This window comes from Larus michahellis, chromosome 1 (genome assembly GCF_964199755.1).
Source record: "Larus michahellis chromosome 1, bLarMic1.1, whole genome shotgun sequence".
NCBI lineage: Eukaryota > Metazoa > Chordata > Aves > Charadriiformes > Laridae > Larus > Larus michahellis.
The window spans coordinates 137,661,092-137,681,838 of NC_133896.1; the positions used below are offsets into that span (position 1 = coordinate 137,661,092).

The 20,747-nt window shown below is 42.5% G+C and overlaps 1 protein-coding gene and 1 non-coding gene across 3 annotated transcripts in view; one reads left to right on the top strand and one right to left on the bottom strand.

Annotated features, from left to right (window-relative positions):
• Positions 1-20,115, bottom strand: part of PPEF1 (protein phosphatase with EF-hand domain 1) — a 41,002-nt gene extending 20,887 nt beyond the window's left edge. Inside the window, exons 1-4 of one of the 2 annotated variants that reach the window (XM_074605526.1) lie at positions 19,910-20,115; positions 10,235-10,424; positions 5,469-5,596; positions 4,648-4,699 (exon numbers count right to left, since the gene is read on the bottom strand). In XM_074605526.1, the coding sequence (XP_074461627.1) occupies positions 4,648-4,699; positions 5,469-5,596; positions 10,235-10,298 (244 nt within the window). In that variant the 5' untranslated portion in view covers positions 10,299-10,424; positions 19,910-20,115. Of the gene's footprint in view, positions 1-4,647; positions 4,700-5,468; positions 5,597-10,234; positions 10,425-15,674; positions 16,048-19,909 lie in introns of those variants that run through there. The other variant, XM_074605518.1, reaches the window with a different exon arrangement.
• A 162-nt stretch (positions 20,116-20,277) lies between these two features.
• On the top strand, positions 20,278-20,350 carry TRNAV-UAC (transfer RNA valine (anticodon UAC)). Its single transcript has one exon. It is a non-coding gene; the product is annotated as a tRNA-Val (tRNA).
• The last annotated feature ends 397 nt before the right edge of the window (positions 20,351-20,747 follow it).

The window sequence follows — 20,747 nt, forward strand, 5'->3', positions numbered from 1 at the left end:
ACGGGTAAGTTTTCTGTAACCTTGATTAGATGCAACTGGAAATAAAAATGTGTTATTTATTGCTGGAGGAATACCTGTGGCTGTGGCTCCAAACTGAGAGCAGCCAAAACTGGCATGTGGCCTCATAAATTATGAGAGTCATGAAGGCCAGCTTGTCTTGTAATTGGATAAAATTCATATTAAAGAAATAAATAGATAAAAAATACACTTTTATCAGCTCTGGATTAAAAATAACCCATTTTATCAGCTCTTCTGCTGTGAGCTGATTAGCACATTCAGTGTACAGCCATGTAAATGGATTAAGGCATCAAGTAACAGCAAGGTGCTCAGGGTTCACCGTTTTCACTATGTACAGTCTGATTTGCAGTCTTCCACCACAGTTACAGCTCTGCCCTGATGCCAGAATGTCATCTGCTCGTTCTTGCTCGTTCCCACATATTCATCAGCCAAGCACATCTGCACCGCGTCTTGTCCCAGCTCTGGCTCTAGTGGGTCTCCAGATGACATCAGCCTCTGTGCCCTACCCCTTGGGAAGTGGGTGTCTGCAGATCATGGAGCCGACTCCTTAGACCACCTGAAAATCCTTATTGCCTGTTCTGGCCACAGGCTCTCCTCATCTGACACGACTCCTTCAGAGTCAGTGGTCTTCTCATCATTTCAAGCCAGGCAGACACCTGTCCATGCCTGCTCCTACTCCAGCCCTCCCTTCTTGCATGCAGTAGGCTACCCATCCCTTTACCTCTGAACATGAACCTGCCTTCCTCACAGCCTTGCTTCCTTTTTGGCATATGCCCAGGCCGAGAAACCCAATCTCCTTCCCTGTAGGGCATATCTCTGCAAAGTACACCCCATTTTCCACTTCTGGATGAGTCGTCAAAAGCCAGTCATGGTCATTAGCTTCAGAGTGCGCTTATGTCTCTTCAGGCAGTCTTTCAGCTGCCAGAGGAGTCAGTAAATGGATGCCCTAATGCAGCCTGGGGATTAGCATGCTGGCCGACAAGTATCCCAGCTCACCTCACCACAATCCCCATGCAGGACTAATTCTGAAAGATTTGGCACCCCTCTCATTTTAGTCATTTTCTAGTCAAAGCTGTCAAGGCTCTTTCAGTCCATATTGAAAGACTGGGACAAAAAATCTCAACATGCCTAGTTCAGGCACTCACCTTAAGACAGAATGAAATACCCTCTGCCAGTATCTGCATCTCTCTACAGAGAGCACAGGGAATGACCTGCTTTGTATTCTCACACCAGAGGTCTAGCCCAAGCTCAGTGACTTGAGCCTTCGCTGTTAGCAGACCCCATGCAACTACTCCACAGGAAAATAGCCATATTCCATATTAAACACAAAAGCCCAGAGCTACGTGGGGTCAGTTTGGCCACAGAAAACCCAGGGACCTGGTTCTTCTGACAAGACCACCTTCACCATGGGAGTTGTTCAAAGCAAGTCACAGATGCCACTGCTAAGGATGTAATCGCTATGGGGGCAACAAGGAATCAGTTACTTCTGTTGCTTTGAAATCATCTCTCTGTTCTGCCACCATCCGTGCACATTCACACTAAGCACTGGGGTACCTGAGAGCACCTCCAGCTCCTGAAGAGTGCTCTTACATCTGCCAGATACCGATCCCTAGCCATTAGGTCAAAGCCAGATGAGCCCACGAAGAGGATGAAGATTACTGTAACACTCCAAACTTTTACTCCTTCATTCCATTCCTGGCACTGTAAGCTGCAAGCAGCTGTGACTTATTCCTCACTGCAAGAATCAGTCTATGTAAAAAGCCTTGGAAGGGTGTTAATGCTGTAAGGGAGGAATTGTAGGGAGTAAAACTGCAGAAAACAGCACTTCTTTTGGTTCCCTTCTGAAGCAAGGGTCCACGAGGTGTGTCTCCTGCCCTGGTGACCTTGAGAGACACAGCCAGGGGTGCCTTGGACTTCTAGTCCCACCACTTTGCCCAGGACACATTTGCAGCCTTCGCACCCTCAATGTGGCCACAAAAGAGTGAGTAAATGGGTCATATTTTGCTGGAAAAAGCAGTTTTCAGCTTTCTCTGACCAGAGATGTTTCCATTGAAAGGCTGAGTAGGTATGCAGATTTTTTCGAGGAGGGAGGGAGAAAAATGTAAGGTGGAAAAGGTTTTAATTCTTACTTCCCACAAACCTTTTGAAAATAGCCTTTAATCAGAACCAGAATAAGAACAAGACACACAGCTATATAATATCCCAATCACAACTTAAACTGCGCTGACATCTCAAGCAGGATGAGAGGATGACAAAAGCTTCAGGGTACAACAGATAAACAATCACATCAAAAGCACTACTGCGTTAATGAGATGGTGGCTGCTTTCTTTCTTTGAAAAACATATTCTGAAAAAGATTAAAAAGAGGAAAGTGACAGGATAAATAGTGAAGACTGAGTGCTTTATAATGTAAGGAAAAACACATCACAAAATCTTCAGGTAGCTTTCTCATTCCATACTGAGAAGAACAGGCAAACTATTCTCTAGTAAGAACTTTACATAATGTCTTCTTGGAGAGGGCTTTTGAACCATATGCTATCACTCTAATTTAAGTGAGCACACACTGATGAAAAAAAAGCCAGAGAATCATGGGTTTTAGAAAATTCCTCTCTGCTTGTTACATTTACCCTCACCGTGGCTCACATCTTCAGACCATGATTCAGCAGAAGTGGAAGCACCTCATTAAGAATCACTATTCAGCACTTAAACTTTGCTAAAATCAGAGGGGCTATCATGGGTGCTGCAAAGGTCACTTAGAGGGGCAAGCAATCAAGAGCACACAGCCAGTAGCTGGACAAACAACCACAAAGCACAGAACACAAATTTGGTATGCAATTTCTCAAAAAAACCTTAAGTTAACTCCTTTGTGTAGGCTGCTTTGACCATCTCTCTATTAAACAGAACCTTTCTGTTTCATTTTGGGTTCTGTTATTTGTAACACAGGGTGTTAGAAAGCAGGAAATAACAAACCAAGACAAAAACAAAGCCTTTGGAGCAGTTATCAAATCTTAACAACTTCAGTCCTAACAGATGAGTTTTAAGCAAGCAAGACAAAGAGGAGCTTTACCATAAACCATACACTTTATCATGTGTTTCAGCCTGAACCACGTCCGCAATGCCCAGTATCTGCAAGACCAAGAAACAGGTCACCTATGCAGTGGTGACAAGGGGCAGCCTACAGTACCCTCTGTCCCTCCTTGTGCACAGGAGGGGCCTGGATCTCCACCTGCCCACAAACAGCCTATGCATGTAGAAGAGTGCTTCATAACAGCCATCTTCTGAGCCCTAGCAAGTCACCTGAGGCACCTCACTCACCTTTGTTCCTTCTGTCAACAGACACAGTTGATAAAGGTGGAGAAATCATATCTTCAACGAGCAGATGTAAAATTTCCTTTTACTATTATAATGAAAATAGAGATTAACACTATTTTTCCAAATCTCAGACCTTGCACTACTATTTTCTTTCCCACTTGGGTGGAAAAGCTGAACTGAGGTGCATTCTCAGCATGTAGAAGTAGATGAAGTGAGCAGTCCTTCCCAGGAAGTTAAAAGACTAAAGCAGATTTTTTTGCAGAATACTGTGGTAATGGAAAAAATCAAAGGAATGACTATTGTATCATCTGCCTTGGCTTTGGAGCAAGGCTCAGGCATAATTTCTTTTTCTGCAGAGCACACAGAGCATTAGGCACTCTAAAGTATTTAAGAGAGAAAAATTGCCATTTCTAATGGTTGTCATTAGAACACTGAACCACTTAATGGTTTTGATGATGATTTTATCCTGCTATCAAAGTGTCTTGTGCATATTTTAATTGGAATAACCTGTGGCTGGACCAGATGAAAGAGAAAGGACATTCTCTTGTAATTCAATAAGGGGACAGTTCCTTTTTTAACTCCACTGGGATTAGATCTATTCTCAATTTGTTCAGGGAAGTCATGTTTGTTTTCTGGACTTAGGAATCACTTTCAGTCTATCCTTCCATTGACCTTGACCTCAAAAGTAAGTTTTGTCCAAGGATCCTAAAATACTTCAAAAATTAAAGGTTATTCTTTGAATAACTGAGCTTTAATTGAGATGGTTTCTAAAGATTTATCTCCAGCAGTTTAAATTTATGCACCTACTGATACATGTTTTGCAGTAAAATCTAGAACAAATTAAATTAAGACATGGTCCATAACTGCTTCAGGGAAAAAAAGAAAAGAAAAAGAAGAGAAAAAGAAGAGCAAACTCTTCGAAGGCAACCTTTTTGGTTACACCTGCACTAAGCCAACTAGACACGGTCTTTCTGGATAATCACATCTCATAGTTTAAGAAAACATGCTGTGAAAATTGGAGTCAGTAGGACTACCATGAAAACAGCTTAAGGGCATTAACAAATAACAAAGCACTCTGAGCACCTCTCAGTATTCTCATAAGGTCAACAGGTATCTGTTTTGTCTTACGTCTTGTCTCACTGAGTAGATACTGAGCAAAGTCAACTCTTACAGGATAAAATTCTTATTACAGCATTTGGGAAATCAAACTTCAGCCCCAACACGTGCCATAGGCTGTAAACATCACTTTGAAAATTAACTTTCCTCACATCAGGTTTTTCAAACAGAAACTCCATATTACTTTGATTTTTATCCTTACCTGAATCAGGATGAGCACAGTGATCCAGCATGAATGTAAAAAAGTTGGACAGCTGAGTATGGAAAAGAAAAGAACAAACATGCACTGATCAGTTTAGGGGATCCAACAAGCATTAACATTCTCTTTCCTTACTCAATTACTAACAATTTCCCACTTGGGGCGATCTAAGACACTACTATATGTACCCATAGCATCAGCCTGCAATAAAGACACCGCTTGTACCCTACTTTCTTCTTTGCTATGAATTAGCAGATTGACACGATATGAATACATACAAAGTTCCAGGGCTGTATCAATGCTGCTGACATTTTTGTGTGCAATTCATCTTGCTCATCATCTGACTATTTTCCTAGACTTCCTTTGTAGTCAGCAGAAAGATACTGCAACCATGCACTGAACTGACTTTAGACACTGATGCTGGGATGAACATAAAGCTCTAGAAGTTCCTAATTCCCTGAATTGACCCTAAAGGAAGCCTGAGCTGACATGCTGAGACACTGGTATCTCTGCTGTACATATCTTGCCTCACAGCCACAGTTAAGATCACCCATAGTGGGATGATGTGCAATCCCTGTCTAACAGAGCTGTTCTGCAGGAACCTCTAACCTAGATATGGAAAAATGGTGTCCTGCTGCTTACTTAGTTATATACATAAATATATATGTATACACACAACTTAGTTCATGTGTGAGGCAGGGAAGTGATTTTATTATATAGAACACAGCTTTGTAGGGTGAAATAACCACATACACACTTTGTGTAACTTCAGTCCTCTGGGGATAACATAACTGCTTGTGCAGGAAGAATTGAAGATTACAAACCTGTAGTTGATCTTGTTCATCAGCATACTCGATTGACTGAAAGATACTCAGAGAATAGCGGCGCCTCATCTCTAGCCGGGCCATTGTAAGGCGGTACCAATTCTGGATGAGGATAGCAGCTCTAATGACTGTCAAAACAGAAAGCAATGGAGTACATATGGATGCAGTGTAATTTACAGTGAAAACACACATGCTACCTTTGCAGAATTTTGCAGAGAGATGACAAATTCAGTCCATTCTGCATAGCTGACATTAAGATGAAACTCTGTAAAAGTGAGACTGAAAAAGTGTTTTCTGATGATGAATACATGATGCATTTACTGTTTCTGTCTTCAGGGACAGATCCCAAACTAGCTGACTTGCTCAGGCCTGTATCGTCAGAAACATTCCCCATTTCATTATCCTGAAGACATTTCGTTATCCTGAAGACAGTACCCATGTAAGAAGTCAGACACGTTCAGCTGTTGGGCAGTATGTGGGTTTTGGGAAGGTGAGGACTGGTAGAAGAGCAGTTTGGTCTACCAAAAAAATGTATTTCTTCACCAAGCTGCAGTAAAATGCTTCAGACTTTGCAGTCTGTAACATGAGCATCGTGTAATGATGCCTCTTTTGCAGCCTCTTTTAACAGAAAGTTTTTGCGTGCACAGCTGTATTAACAAGACAGCAAAATTCAAACCTTAGGATAAAATGTTAACAAATCATATTGAAGGGCAGAATGTGTTGCTTAAATAGACACGCCAAAAGGCACACAAGTGTATCTCTGGTTAGCTTGGTGAACAAAGGAACAGTTACCCCAAGAATTCAATGGGACAAGTCAGAAGACCATTTTGGACTATGTGCTGAATATGCATCCCACTCAGCACTTTAAGAAATTGTGTCTCCCATTGTCCTGGTCCAGAAAACTGATGGAAACTTCACTGAAGGACAATCACCAAGTCTGCAGCCTTGAGTGAAGGGCTTGCTGCCTACAGGCCCCAGTCACGCCACAAAAAGATCACATTTCCTTAGCTGCTCAGATAAAAGTTTATCAAGCAGAACAACATCTGGTGGCACAAATTGATCCTGGGGTGGGCACTGTCCTGTGGGGAGAGCTCCTTACACCTATGTCAAGCAGTTAGTGCTGCATGAACAGTGGCCACCAGCGAGAGCTGTGGAGGAGAACAGGAGCTCCAGGAGCTGATGTCCACTTGATCCCACCACTGACAATTCCCCCTGCTACTCCTGGTACCCCAAGGGCAGCAGCTCTCAGGAGCCAGGGTGTGAAACGTGGGCCACAATAGTACTGCCAGCAGGGAGACAAGAGGAAAGGCAGGCAGGTGTGCCCTCAGCATTACAGGTGATCACTGCAGCTCTCATAAACCTGAAGGGAGGAGTGAAAGCAGAGAGCTGGAGGGGCTATGCTCAGCCTGAAATAACCATGAGCTTGGGAGAGGAGGAACAGATGAACTCAGCAGTAACTTCTGCTGTTTCACATAGCTGTGACTCTCTAGTACTTCAAGGGTGCTTATCCAGAAAGATCAACTAACTTTGAGAAAAGCATCCCTTGGTCACTTGTTAACTGTTTTTTTAAGATCAACTAGAGAGGAATAAATGAATTTCAGATATTTAGGGCGTATGTAAGTATGGATTTATCATCCGGAGGAGCACACCATACACTATACAAAATCGGAATAAAATGCAGCTACTGCCTTGAAGATTGAGCAGCTGAAATAATGGCAAATTCAAATCTAGCCATTTGTTTAAATTATGGTCAGAAGGGGACTCTGTATGAACATGCTTAGCCCTACAGAGCACTAACAGGGGCAGTCAAGAGGCATTACATGCATCACTGTGTAACAGTGAGAGAAAGGCAGAGCACAGGGGTATTGGATCCTGCACCTGACCCAATGCAAGCACATTGCCACCACCATATTCTTGCCTGGCAACAAAAAACAGAGTAAGGTAAGAGGCCGCTCTCAAGAGATGTGACACTTACTCACTTAAAGTTGAACATAATTCTTTCTTGACTGGTTCCTTACCTCTTTTTCCCTACCTCTTTTTCCCTGTACTCTCAACAGGATACCAGTAAATAAGCAGACAGGGCCAGAAATGTCAAGCCTTTGCCTCCAGTCCTGCAGCTAACACCTCACTTCAAGGAGTTTCCTAAGGAACTCAACCCTGAGTAGCTCAGCATAGGACATAGCAAAAAGTCTTTATGCTTCTGATCTTGGGGGAACAAGTCAAAGCAGCTGTAGGGCAACTCTATCGAAGGTACAAGGACCAAAGGAATACACTGATCTTCTCCTGACACTCACAAGAACTACAGTTCATTTCTGAGCAGATGAAGAGATGATCAGAAGTACAGAAATAGAACGGAGACATTCTACACTGTCACCACTGCACAGCACTGCAAATTCATGAAAAAGAAAAAAAGAGGAAACTAAAACCAACACTAATGTCTAACATGAATCCGCCTCTATTTTATTACAGTTGCCAATATGAACAGTTGATACTGAAAAACAAAACTAAACAAGAAATAACAACCAACAATTTATACTGATACTTTTTCTCTCTGCAAAATAGCATGGAAAAGCTCTGTACTAGAGGGACAACAGTTTACACTAGTTGATTATTTTAGCTGATCACAAATACCAGGAATTTTGCGACTAGGAGGAGTGGCAGCCCTGAGTGAGAATTATTTTTTTCTTAGACTGGTATGCAGGTAAAGAAAAACCTCCACGGAAGAGTGACTCTATTAACAAATGTGTAATATTAAGGAAGCTTTTTAATAAAAATGTTTACAGGTGCCATAATAGCATGTTGTTTGCTTATTTTACCATTAGTAAGTACACGATATAGATAAAGTGCTAAAGTTTTCTAGTCCAGACAAGGCCAAAATCAGTAAAGACTCCCATCCTACAGATAACACATCCATCCCAGAAAAATCCTCCTGTCTGAGGGAAATGTAATCCTTGTATGACTAAGAATGTCCTTTCTACCCTACATAAACTCTGAGATATCTCTTATTCTCTGTCCTTTCTGTAATTCCCCACCACCACAGACCTGAAAACCTGACACATCACAGCAAGCTTATCGTCAGCTTTTCTGTTTAGAAGAGTACCTAAGGGGCAAAGCACAGCCACCAGCACAGAAACTGATTTTCAGCATCAGAACCATTAAACTTCCCATTAAAGCCCCCATGGGTTGCTTAATGGTCCTAAGCACTTAACATGGCACGGTTCCACTGGTATCACATAAGACAGATATATATCGACCACTATGGTTAATGTTGCAAATCTAACAGAATATTTCCTGTCATTCTTTTTAATTGTACTTATTGCAGCGCTGTTATTCTCAGGACTGAATCAGAACATGATTTTCACACTACGCTAAACTGCATCTGTAAAATAAATTGTTATCAGTTGCAGGAGGGTCTCTACACCACCAAGTACCCATTAAATTCACGTTATTAACGCATTAGAGGGATGTACAGACTCAGGCTGCAGATAGATTGACAGTTCAGCATCATTTGACTACTGCTGAAGTGCGGAAAGAACCCCATCCAGCAACTGGAGACGACAAAACATTGTCAAACAAGCACACAAAATCATAAGCCAGCTTTAGGGTAGCAAATCCTGGCTCCACACCAATGAGTATTGATGGTTGTAGACCAAGAAAAAGTACAGCTCCTCATGCTCGCTCCAAGATTTTGCACTCTCAGAAATATTCCCAACTAACTCGTCTCCGAGGCCTTGCAAGGCACATATATGCATAGCATGCAAACCCAAAGAGGAAGGACTGCTTCCCAGTTATGGGTAGGTCTGGGACTCCAGATGTTTCCATTCTACTTCCACTGCTGTCATACTGCACTGATGCTGCTGTGATGGCCAAGTATTGTACACAAAGCTGATGGCTACTCATAAACCAGTCAGCTTGGATCCCTGTAGCCATGACTAAGTGCTCCTGTTTCTTAGTCACCAGTTTCCTGTGACTTGTGTCCTGGCTTGGTAGACAAAAAGAGCCTTCCTTTTCAACCACTGTTCAACATAATAATCTCCTAAGACTATGCACAGTGCCACCTAACATGGCTCTTGGCAGACCTGTAAATTGTGCTTTAATGACAAACCTTGAAATTGAACACAAAGGGTCTGAGCAAAGGTCTGGCCAACCCTGGAACCCTGGGCAAAGGGTGTGCAAAGCCTGATGTGTTCATAACAGGGTGTGCAGGGGAGTGATGCATTAGTTTTTTAATTGAACACTTAACCAGGTACTGTGGAGACTTTCAACTGACAACCTCAGTGACTGTGAGGGAGAATTTCAGGCCAGGCACTTGATATGGCAGAAAATTGATTCTGAGAGTCATTGTAATGGCTCTGCTTTATTACACTTGTTTCATAATTGCAGTCACCAAACAGCAGGGAAATTGGAACAGTTTGCCCAGGAATCATGTGTTGTGAAAAGCCATAAAAGGTGCCCCTCAATACCTTACCCCATACGCTTTGCCAGTGACAAAGCGAGTGCAGACACATCTGAAATTTAGCTTCTGTCCCTGATGCTCTGAATCTTTTCCAATCCAATCTGTAGATATTAGAGGTGGTCTACAGTTGCCTTCTGACCTCAGCCACCATCTATAAGCTATGCACTCTTTTAAAAAGACGATAATTAGAAAATAATTTTCTCTGAACAAGTACTTTGACAACAGGACCGAGCAGAAACATTTCTTGCAATCCTCCTCTGTTGTTATGGACAGAACAACCACTGACCCTGAAGACAAAAGCAGCACTCACCTTTATCTGACCTTCGGTCAGCTACAGAACTGCTGCACCCCATGATTCCAATGCTGCTGCCCATCAGTTTCAATTGCTGCTGATGTGAAGCATGTTTCTCTCAGCTGTTAGCGTTACAAACATTTCCTGTGTTATTCCTTCAGCAATGAGGGTTATACTCCTCTGTGGTCCTGTGCTCTTCCTAGCACTCCTAACAGGGAGAGGATTGGGAGGGAGGGAGAGGGGAAAAAAGAAAAAAAGTGTTTGACAACACAGAATCTAAAGTACCTACAGCTCATAAAAAAATTACTGTACAGCATGTCCTACACAAACTGAACCTGATGAACTATGCTAGGTTTCTTTTTCACATCTGATCAGCTTGCATTCAAGATAGATGAACTCAGTAAATAACACAGCTTACTTCTTGCATGTTAGCTGGGAGTTAATGTGCACCAATGATTTCTTAATCTGAAGCATAGCTATTTAAAGCCTTACTACTAGGGACAAGGGGCTACAGAGGTATGTTACTCTTCATTCTTGTGATTTGAAAATTGGAACTGTGGAATTTTACAGACTTTAAATTTCATCTTATATTATTGCTAAAAAAACCCCCAAACCTCGTCTCTCCTAACACTGTGTTGGTTTGAAAAGGTGCCCTACCACCCCATTTATTACTTTATCCCTCAGTGTCACCACCATCAAATTCACATGGACAGATTGTGCCACAGCAAATTGCTTTATTATCAGATTTCATTTAAATAAAACATCCAATTTTCTGTTGCATTTCTACTGAAACATTCTAAATAAAAGATTTGGTTTCATTAAATAAATGAACAAAGTACATTTTGCAGTGTGGCCTTGTGGGATTTTCTCCTGGCACTTGCTCATCTCTTCACTAGCTGGTATCCTTCACTAACACAGTATACTTCCTAATCAACAAGTTCAAATGAATACAATTTCCCTGAGACACAAAATGGGTCAATTTCTAAGTAACAAGAAAGTCACTGACGCTCTTAGAGAAACTGATCTTTGTTTCTGCTAAAGATTTTTGATACGATCACACTGACCCATGAAGACTCTCTCCCTGTCTCCAGGGTTACATGTTCCTCTCTAGCACGTCTGACACATCTATATTATTGCATTCGATCTTTTTTTTTCATAGATATTCTTTTTAACTTGAGTTTTAAAGCAAAGAAGAAATTCATGAGCATAAAATGGATGCTTAACTACTTTTCCTTTGGCTTTACTAGCAGAAGTAAAAATAACAGGAGAATAAGAGAGAGAGGAAAACACAAATTTCAAGAAAGAGGGATTTTAGGTTTTTTTCCCTGCAATGGACTGCTTTTCTTCCCTCTGAAGAAGATATCATGAAATCCAAATAAGTGCTATTACATTAATTTTGAGTCAATCAGTGTCTCTAACAGCATCAAATACAGCACTGATATTGCTAATAGCTCAAATTTGTCTTCTGTCCAAACAGTTGTTGTTTTCCTGAATAGCATCTCCTCATTTGCCCTCTTAGGAGAATCTCAAGTCTTCATTAGTCCATCTCAAACCAACCAGCCACAACTTGAATTGTGATCTGAAGAATAGGACTAAGAGCTAAATAGAGCTTACAATCTAAGTCCTATTGTAGCAAGACTATCTTCATTAAAGGTCAGGTCAGCACATGCCCAGCAAGTGGCCAACAGAAGCCCCAGACAGAACCATCACACCTCTCAGGACTCAACCCAAGCCATAGCAAACAATGGGCTGACCCAAGAAATGGGGATCTGAATCACTATCGCACGCTACTTTCAATGACTTAAGCTTTCCTCCCAGTCATCCCTACTCTTCCCTCCACCCACCTCTAAATTCATGCACTTCTAGCACCTTCTTAAGCAAAGAAACAAAAAAGATGGGACACAGGGACAGAAATTTTATGGTGATAGCAGTAAATGAAGCCTGAAACATACACTCAAAGCTTGGAGGAAAACTTTCACAAATATATCCTATCATTAAACCTCTTAAAAAGGCCAAATCTGGACATCAAAGAGTTAGTTCAGGGGAATAATTATCACCTTCAGTCACAAATATCTGCAACCTAAAAAGGCCATAGTGACCATTTAAACTATTACCCTATTTCCTCATGGTTTCTCAGGTGGTTACAGAGCCACTCTGGCCACCAACCTGCATGTCCAGACTCCAGACCAACCACACCTATTGAACACTCCAGCAAGTAGGGTCTCCACCCAGGCCCAGAAAATTCACTTTCTGCCCTTCTTGTCTGATTAAAGAATCATGAACAAGTGGAAAGGAAGCTCCAAAAGAAGAATTCTTTCCCCTCCAGCCTCCCAAGTATGCTGGTTAAAGCCAACTCACGCTCCATGCCAAACCCTGCCTTCCTGGGCAAAGACATAGAAAAATACCAGTCAAAGGCCATGAGGGCCTTCCATGGGGAAGAAGATTGAAAACCAAGCATTTAAAACCTTAGAGTCATTTCTGTGAGCTATTTACTATGCAGCATAGCAATGTCTGGTGAAGAATCATTTGCCGTTACAAAATTCCCCCAAATGTTGGCTGAGGAAATGGAAAGCTGGGCTTTTACCAAGGTATTGAAAAAGGCTCAGAGATACAAGGTAGCTGGATGAGAATTTAGGACATAATGCTGTGTTAGCATTCTGGATACTATCCCACTGGTTTATCCTTAGGAGAGAATCTGTCATGTTCACTAAAAAGCGGGCAGTAATTCAGTTTGTACAGGCCAGTGATCTCTCCCATTTTTAGATATAACTCCAAGAAATTGCTACACTTCTCTCAGTTCAGCAAAAAGGCAATTTTGTGATGGACAGGCACGGAATGCACAGCCCATCCACTGAAGCAAAATAAAATGTCATTCCAACCATGCCAATAGACATGCATCAAGCTTAGCCAGAGCAGCACATGCTGCTCTTTTTGTGGTTAGGAGTCACTGAAGGTTACATTGCAGCCATTGCTCAGAAATTTAGGTTTCAGAACCTGAGCTGTCGAGAATCTGATTTACAGAGATAATGAATTAGCACCATTTGATCCGGATGTAATAGGTGCTGCCCAGAATCAATCATACCTCCAGTTTTTCAGCCAGGTAAAGACCAGGCTGCTTCAAGAATAATGGAAATCTTGTAAAGATTTATAGCTGACTTTTAATGAAATCAGGCTGCAGGTCCTTTGGGCAGAGAGCCATCCTTTCAAGCATACCTTATCTTTTAAAATTAGACAAGCTGTGCTACTGGCAGACAAGTATAAGCTAGGTCAAGCCTGAGGATATGGAAGCCATACGAGTAAGAGCCACTAGGCTTTAACTTCTTAATCTGTCTTTGTTCCATTTGTGTCTTACCTTTGATAAACAACGAATGAAAGGCTCCTCCCTTTATTTTTGTTGGGACGGAATTTCTGCAATTAAGCTATTTCCCCTACAAGTTGTTGCAATGGCTATCTCCATCAACGTTCCTCCTTCCCCTTCTTTCTCCCTCCTTCCCCCTTTCTCAAGCGTATTTGTGAACAAATAGTTATGATCTCCTCCCATAACATGTTTTAGAAGGTACTTTTGGTTGGAGAGGTGATGAGATAGGGACATTTTTCTCAATAAGGATCAGATGGATGGATGGGTGGATGCTTCCAATGACAGGGGCTTTCCTTCGATGTCTTCTTGCTATCAATTTTTTATTTTTTGTGACTCTCAGACTTTCTGCTGAGTTGTTTTCCTTTGGAAATGAGGACTGCAGAGAACTGAGAAATAGATGCTATAACATGGGTTTACGATGGATTTGCTTCTGTGCATTGCTGAGGGAATGATGCAGTAAAGAGCAAAATACCCTAGAGAAGAGAACCTAGACATCAAATCACAACACCCAGGTTAGTACCTGCAGAAGGACAACTCCTTAAAGCTGTCTTGTTGCCAGAGTTGGGATTGTCAAGGATGGGAATCTAGAGATGAGTTAAAGATTTCATTAGCTAAATGACCCACCCCGCAGAAAGTGGGATGAAGCAGCCACAGTCAACTAACAGAGTGAAAGAGAACCTAGCTATGGCACACAAGAGCTGTAATTTTGACACCAGTGCTGAATTTGGTCTGCCAAGGGGCTGATATGAAAACACCAAACATAGGCAAAGCAGTATGTGTTTAGGTCTCTGTTATTTTACATCCATGGGACAAACTGACATTTCTATTAAGCGTCTTTCAGTGATTATATATGTGAAAGAAAGAAATGAGAAAGCCTTTTTGTTTACAGACAATTTCTTCAGCCTGCTCAGAGAAGCATGGCTAAGCTCAATATAGAACTGATAGAATCAGTTCTAGCAATGGCTGTGTTGATAGATCTGAGTGTTTGGGCCAGGAATCAATAGGGAATGGATGAAGGAAGACATCGGAAAGCCAACAAAGCCTGAAAGAGAGCAGGATGAAGACGGACCATCTCATTAAAGTGGACTCATATTCCCGAGCACAAAAATGCACCGGAAAAAGAAATTAAAGCAAAAGCTGCAAAGGTGTGAACATGCAGAGATTGTTCAAGCAATCATTGAGTTGAGGAACTGCATGCAAATCCAAAAGAGGATCTGTAGAAAAATTATAGGAAAAAGCCAGTTCATGCTACTTACAATCAATAAAGGATACATTTACACAAAACTTTTACACTTACTTTGTGCAGAAAATAAACAAATACAGCAAGTAGCCTCATTTTTTGTGCAGCAAGATGACTTTGGGGACAATGTTTTTTAAGAAAAAGGGGAGTAGCAAATACAAGTGCAGAAATGGGGTGCAGATCACCCTGAAGTATAAGCCAAGCCATCATATCACTTTCCAGAAATGTTAAATGCCTCTAGGGGGATTCCTTCAGGAAGCAAGGATAAAACTAAAAATCCTGAAGCAAAGTTAGCTCTAGTAGACTGGACCCAACTGGAGCATAAAAGTCAACAACTGTTGTAGCTTATTATCCTGGAGGAAAAGGAAATTCTGAATCACGCACTATCTTGCAGTTAATGAGCAGGGTCTTAATGACATCCCATTTAATTCTCCTTACTTGAAGGGGGAAAGTGGTGAAAAAGCAAAGCTCTAGGATAAAGTAAATATGTGTTGAAACCTGAGCCAGTTTAAAAATGAAATTCATGCTTCAGCTGAAATTGATATTGGTTTTAATAAAGTTTAAGTTAAGCATCAGAAAAAGGTTCAAAATTATCATTGCAAGAATACTTTTTTCCTAAAATAAATAGTAGTCTCAAAGCTATGCGATCTCATCTGTACTAAGAAGTTCTGGATAACTGATCCAGTCCAGGTCAAACTTTATAACTTGAAGCACACTGATTTTTCTCAGGGTAAAATCATAAATAGTCCCACACAGATCTGTTATTCCCTGCACAGACTTAGGATGAAGTAAACTTGCTCTTTAAAAGCGAACTAAATACATATATATATATATATATATACCCCACGCAAAGATATTACCTGCTTTTTCTTTCTGCTTCAGCAATACCGAGATTTTTTCCACAAGAGTATCTTTAGAAGATTCTTTTTTTAAGAGAAAGCAGCCCCTTTTTGGAAGCAGAACTGCACAATGAGGGGTGCAGCTCTGCAGAACAGGTGCTCCAATTCTCTCTGGGGCTCTGGAGCTCAGGAGCTGCAATGCACTTGCTCTCCACCTATTTATACAGCTTCCCGAGAGGAAATTTCTTGAGCACTGCTCTTCAGAAACAGTCAGGGGAAAATGCCGTTTTCATCATCCAGCCTGATGTGAAAGCTCATGGCTGCAGCCCTCCAGCTGCACTGTACGTGTGCTGTTGAAGAGCTGTTTTGTCACCATGCCTCCTGAATCTCAGGCAGAGAAAGGGATGGGCTGAAGTTATCTGCTTTGCATCGGAAGTCACATGATCTCTTTCAAGAGGAACGGCCTTTCTGCTGTGTTGAGGCAATGATTTGCATTTTAGCAGATCTAGCACACTGGAAAAAAACCTAAGGGCTGTCCAGGTATTTGGTTCTCTGATGTAACTGGCATGCTTATGAAAGCCCTTAAGGGAAGAAATACTGAATTTACTATGAGACATTGTATCTGCATATTAGCGATATAGGTGTTCTCCAAAACACTGTCATACCCAGATAATGGAAAAAGTATGAAGCACTCATTTTTTCCACAGAAGCACTGCTGTAATGCCTGTACATTTCAATTTCATTTCTTCACGTGCATGCACATGTTCTCCCCACAAATGTGTGACTGGAATTCAGCGGACTCGGTTCATGGTTTGGCTTGTCTGCTCCTCGTTCGACTACTGGAAAGGGATCGGACAAGCTGAGAACACTGCAGCATTGCTCCTCTGTGCAGTCAGGAAGCCGTGGCACTGCATGCTTTGAAATCAAACCGTGACCCCTGGCACCTCTGACCCAGCTCCTCACCATGCTGGCCACAGTGTACTCAAACCAGGACACACAGGCTGTCAGTTGACTGCACAGATGCCCAGGGAAGGGCAGAGCTGTCACACCCAAGGCGATTTGTTATTACCCACTGCTAGCAAAACAGCCCCTGAGGAATCTGCCGCCTCTGGCATAGGGCATTATTTCAATAGCGTGGGCACACTGCGATTTTGAACACATACAACAACAAACCACTCAAAAATATCATATGTCAGTAGAAGCATGGTATTGTAATATTACCATTATACTCTTGAGCCCAGTCCTTGGCACCTATACACCACCTTTACCCCCAGTCTGTCCTTCCACCCTTCTCTGAAAGCCAGGAGGGGCTGTTTGCTGCTGTGCAATGATGGAACTGAGCACAGCAGCCACTTCTGTGGGGTCAGCAGGGGGGTGCTTGTGGGTCCGAAGAGGACCACAGAGGACCACAAAGCATGCTGTGGTGGGAGGCAGCTCCACATGGATGGGCACAAGATGGGGATCGCTGCCCCCTTTTCTCTGCAGCCTCTCCATGTGATGGAGTCCCACCAGGACTGGTAGGAACAAAAGATTTCTGAGAACAGAGACAAACAAAGCAACATCTTCACCCTCCTGCCCCTGCCCCTAAGGTCTAATAATACTGCAACATGGTATTTTCAAGAAATTGTTGCTGTTAGTCTGGTGATAGTTCTAAAGGCATCAACCACCGCTGTGACGAACAGAGTGATCAAATCATCTTTTTGGACAGATAACTGTCCTTAGTGTGACAGAACAGATACATTTATTAATGTGCAAAAGATATTTAAAGTGCCAAACCAGCAAAGCAGAAGGCACTGTGTGAATGCACTGGTTTGACTGACTGAGCTAGTTCTTTGAGGTTCTGGAGTCCCAGACACAAGTTTCCACTTTCAAAGCTGTTCCTCTCCTGTGAGACGAGACAGTAAATGGAATACATACCAGGCGTGATAATTCTGCATGACCCAGAAGAGTTTTGATGTTTGTTTTTCTGGCAGGATGCACTTTCCCTGATCAGAGTTACAGTAGATAATCATTTATGTATGATCACGCTGTTCTGCCAAAATGCATGCAAGCAAAAATACATCATAACCTCTTTCCACTGCACTCTGGGGATACATGTTATTTATAAAACATTTACTGTACCTGATAAATTCATCTATATTGGCATTTACCAAGATCTCTGCATAATGAGAGGCTAGAAGGTTTGTTCCAATGGCCAAAAAATCCATCAGAAACTTTTCATCCAAGATCAATGGTAGAGGGATCAAACCCTTAGCTGTTAGGTTCTGTAGGGCATAAAGCCTCCACTGTGAGTTTTCTTTTGTTATTCATGGAATTTGTTCGTCCTCTGTCTCAGTGGTCTGATGTGACCAAGCAACCTGATCAAGAGTCAGTCTTGCTGGACTGAGCCACCTCTCCAGTTACGTTTGGGGATCACAATAACATGCAACTTGAGGAAATACAAATGTGCTTTCCAAATTAACCTTTCCTGTTCAAGTCCAAGGACGTAGGCTGTACCAAACAAGACCATTCTCCTTTCTCCACAGGGCAAAGAGAACATACCAGTCTGACCAACAAGGACACATATACTACTGCTTTTTTGTTCATCAGTCATACATCACACGCACAATTTAAGATGCTGACAAGGGTTTTAGCAAGCATCAACAGCTGAAAAAGAAAGTAGTTAAAAAAATTCTGACAATATGTTGTTGAGCAGCCTAGCATGACAAGAAAAAACCCCAGTTACGTTGCTAGTGCAGAAATCGGGACATCCCTTTACAAGCAACCCTTCCTGATGTAGTAGCACGTATTCTGTTTTTCAAATACTTTGGAAACATTAATCTCCTGAGCAAGCCTCCATGCAGGCACTCCACATACATAATTCAAATTCTGCTTCAGGCCTATTTCTCAGAATCACCCACTACAAAGTGATGTAACTGGTATTTTTCAGAAAGACTGAAGATAATCATAGTCAAAGAGAATATGGTCCTTCTCTGAGACCTGGCTGTGGTTCCCCTCCTCTTACACTTCCAAGCTCAAAGAAGTATCTTCATGTGACCCAAGGAAGTATTTTAAGTACTAGCTAGTGGACGAGTGCCTGCCTGAGAGACCTGGACATCCAGTCACAAGCAGAAAGAATAAAAAGAACAGAAGAAATGAAGAGAGAAATAAACGTCCAGAACAATTCTAAACTCTGTCTCAGTCAGTGAGATGACAGAAATCTGTTCTCACAAATCAGGAGGAGTAGGTTAATTTCAGTGAACAGGAAAAGAAATCTTCCCCCCACTAACAATTCTGGGTGAGATGATGAATAAATAAAAGACATCAAAACTAGCAGCATCCTTGCCAAAAAGAACACAAAATCAGAAATGTGAAAGAAAGGCAGCTATAGAGCCTCCAAACTCCTGAAGGCCAAGAAACTAGACCAGAACACTATGAAAGCATGAGGATACCTTCTGCAAAATGAGAACAATTTTTTTAAAAAAGGAAAATACCCCAAATTATCAGCTGAATGCAGATTATTCTGGGAAGCAATGACCAATGACCTAATTTGCACACTCTACCTCCCTCACAAGTTAGCTCCAGCCTCCACTTAGAGCCTGTAGAGATGATACCTATCTACAGCACTCAGGTTCTGCCAAATCTTAGTAAAGAAACATGAGGAAAAGAAACGGGCGCAAAAGCTGCCTAATCTGCATTGATAAAATGCATGATCTGCATTTTATTGGTCTGGTGAACCATAAACTGCACAGAAAGTGCAAAACCTATGCCCGGAAACCTCAAGCCTACCAGACTCTCTCTTCCCAAAAGGTGCCTCTTGGTTAAATCAGGCTCTCCAGATCAGGAGGGTACACAGATTTGACTTGACTCACACACTAGTGATCAGTATGTAAAGGGATTTTTTAAAATTATTTTTTATCATTTTTTAAAGACTGGGAATTGCCAACTACTATGAGCAGCCATCACATACATGGCAGGGGGGCAGCAAAGTCTATGGAAATTGCTTTTTTCACATCTATTTCACCATAACCTTATGAAATTCATTCTAATGACAAAAAGTCAGTATTTTACCTTGTAACAGTAAACCACCTGCAAAATATTATTCAAGAGTGAAGCCAACTATGATATTTAGCTACAAACAATAAAACTGTTTTCCTTATAGGCACCACATGCTTCTGAAAATTAACAAACCTATCTTTTATAGTCCAAATAATAGCTTTTGTTCATTACTTTTAACCACAGCCCTGTCAACACTGCGCAGGTGCCTTAATTTGTACCTTTGACAAGCCACTCCCGTTGTGAGGATTTGGTATGGTGAGGACTGAGGTAATGCGAGCAGCGCAAAGTCCTCGGTAAAACCTAACGGATGAAACGAGGCGGTTCTTGCTTGCCCGGCGTAATAACGGATAACAAAAAAGACACGTCCCGTCTACCCCCCGCCCCAGGCCGAGCCGCCCAGGCCGAAACGCCGCCGTCCGGCGCCGAGAGGCGGGGAGCGCGAGCGCAGGGAGCCCCCTGCTGGCGGCCCGCCCGCCCAACGGCTGCCTGCCCACGCGGCTGCGGCGCGCGGAGTGGGCGGGGCGGCGGGGAGGCGAGACGGCGTCTCGTCGATAAGGGCAGCGCGGCAGACACAGCTGAACGTGGCGGTTCCATAGTGTAGTGGTTATCACGTCTGCTTTACACGCAGAAGGTCCTGGGTTCGAGCCCCAGTGGAACCAGCTGTAAAATACGTTTTAAGCCGAACATTAATATTTTGCTCTCACACCGAGTTTTTCATCATTTCCTTTAACGCGATAAGTCTCGGTTTGCTTTTCCCTGCCCTCCCCCCCAGCCCCAGATGGGCTCTCCACCTGCCTGCCTGCCCAGCACGGGCAGGGTTTACAGGGTTTTAAGCTGGTTGCTCACTGCACCATACTCCCTGGGTGCCATTTTGTGGTGGCCGTTAGCCCCCGTGCCTCTGGTGCGTGGGGTCTATGGGCCTCGCTGCACCAAGGCCTTGCTGAGCTGTAGGTCACCCTGCAGGGAACGGGCAGCTGGAAGCCTAATAAAAGTGTTGCCCCTCCTTTTAAGCCTGCCTGGTCTATGGGGCATCAGGGGCCATTTTGCATCTTCCTT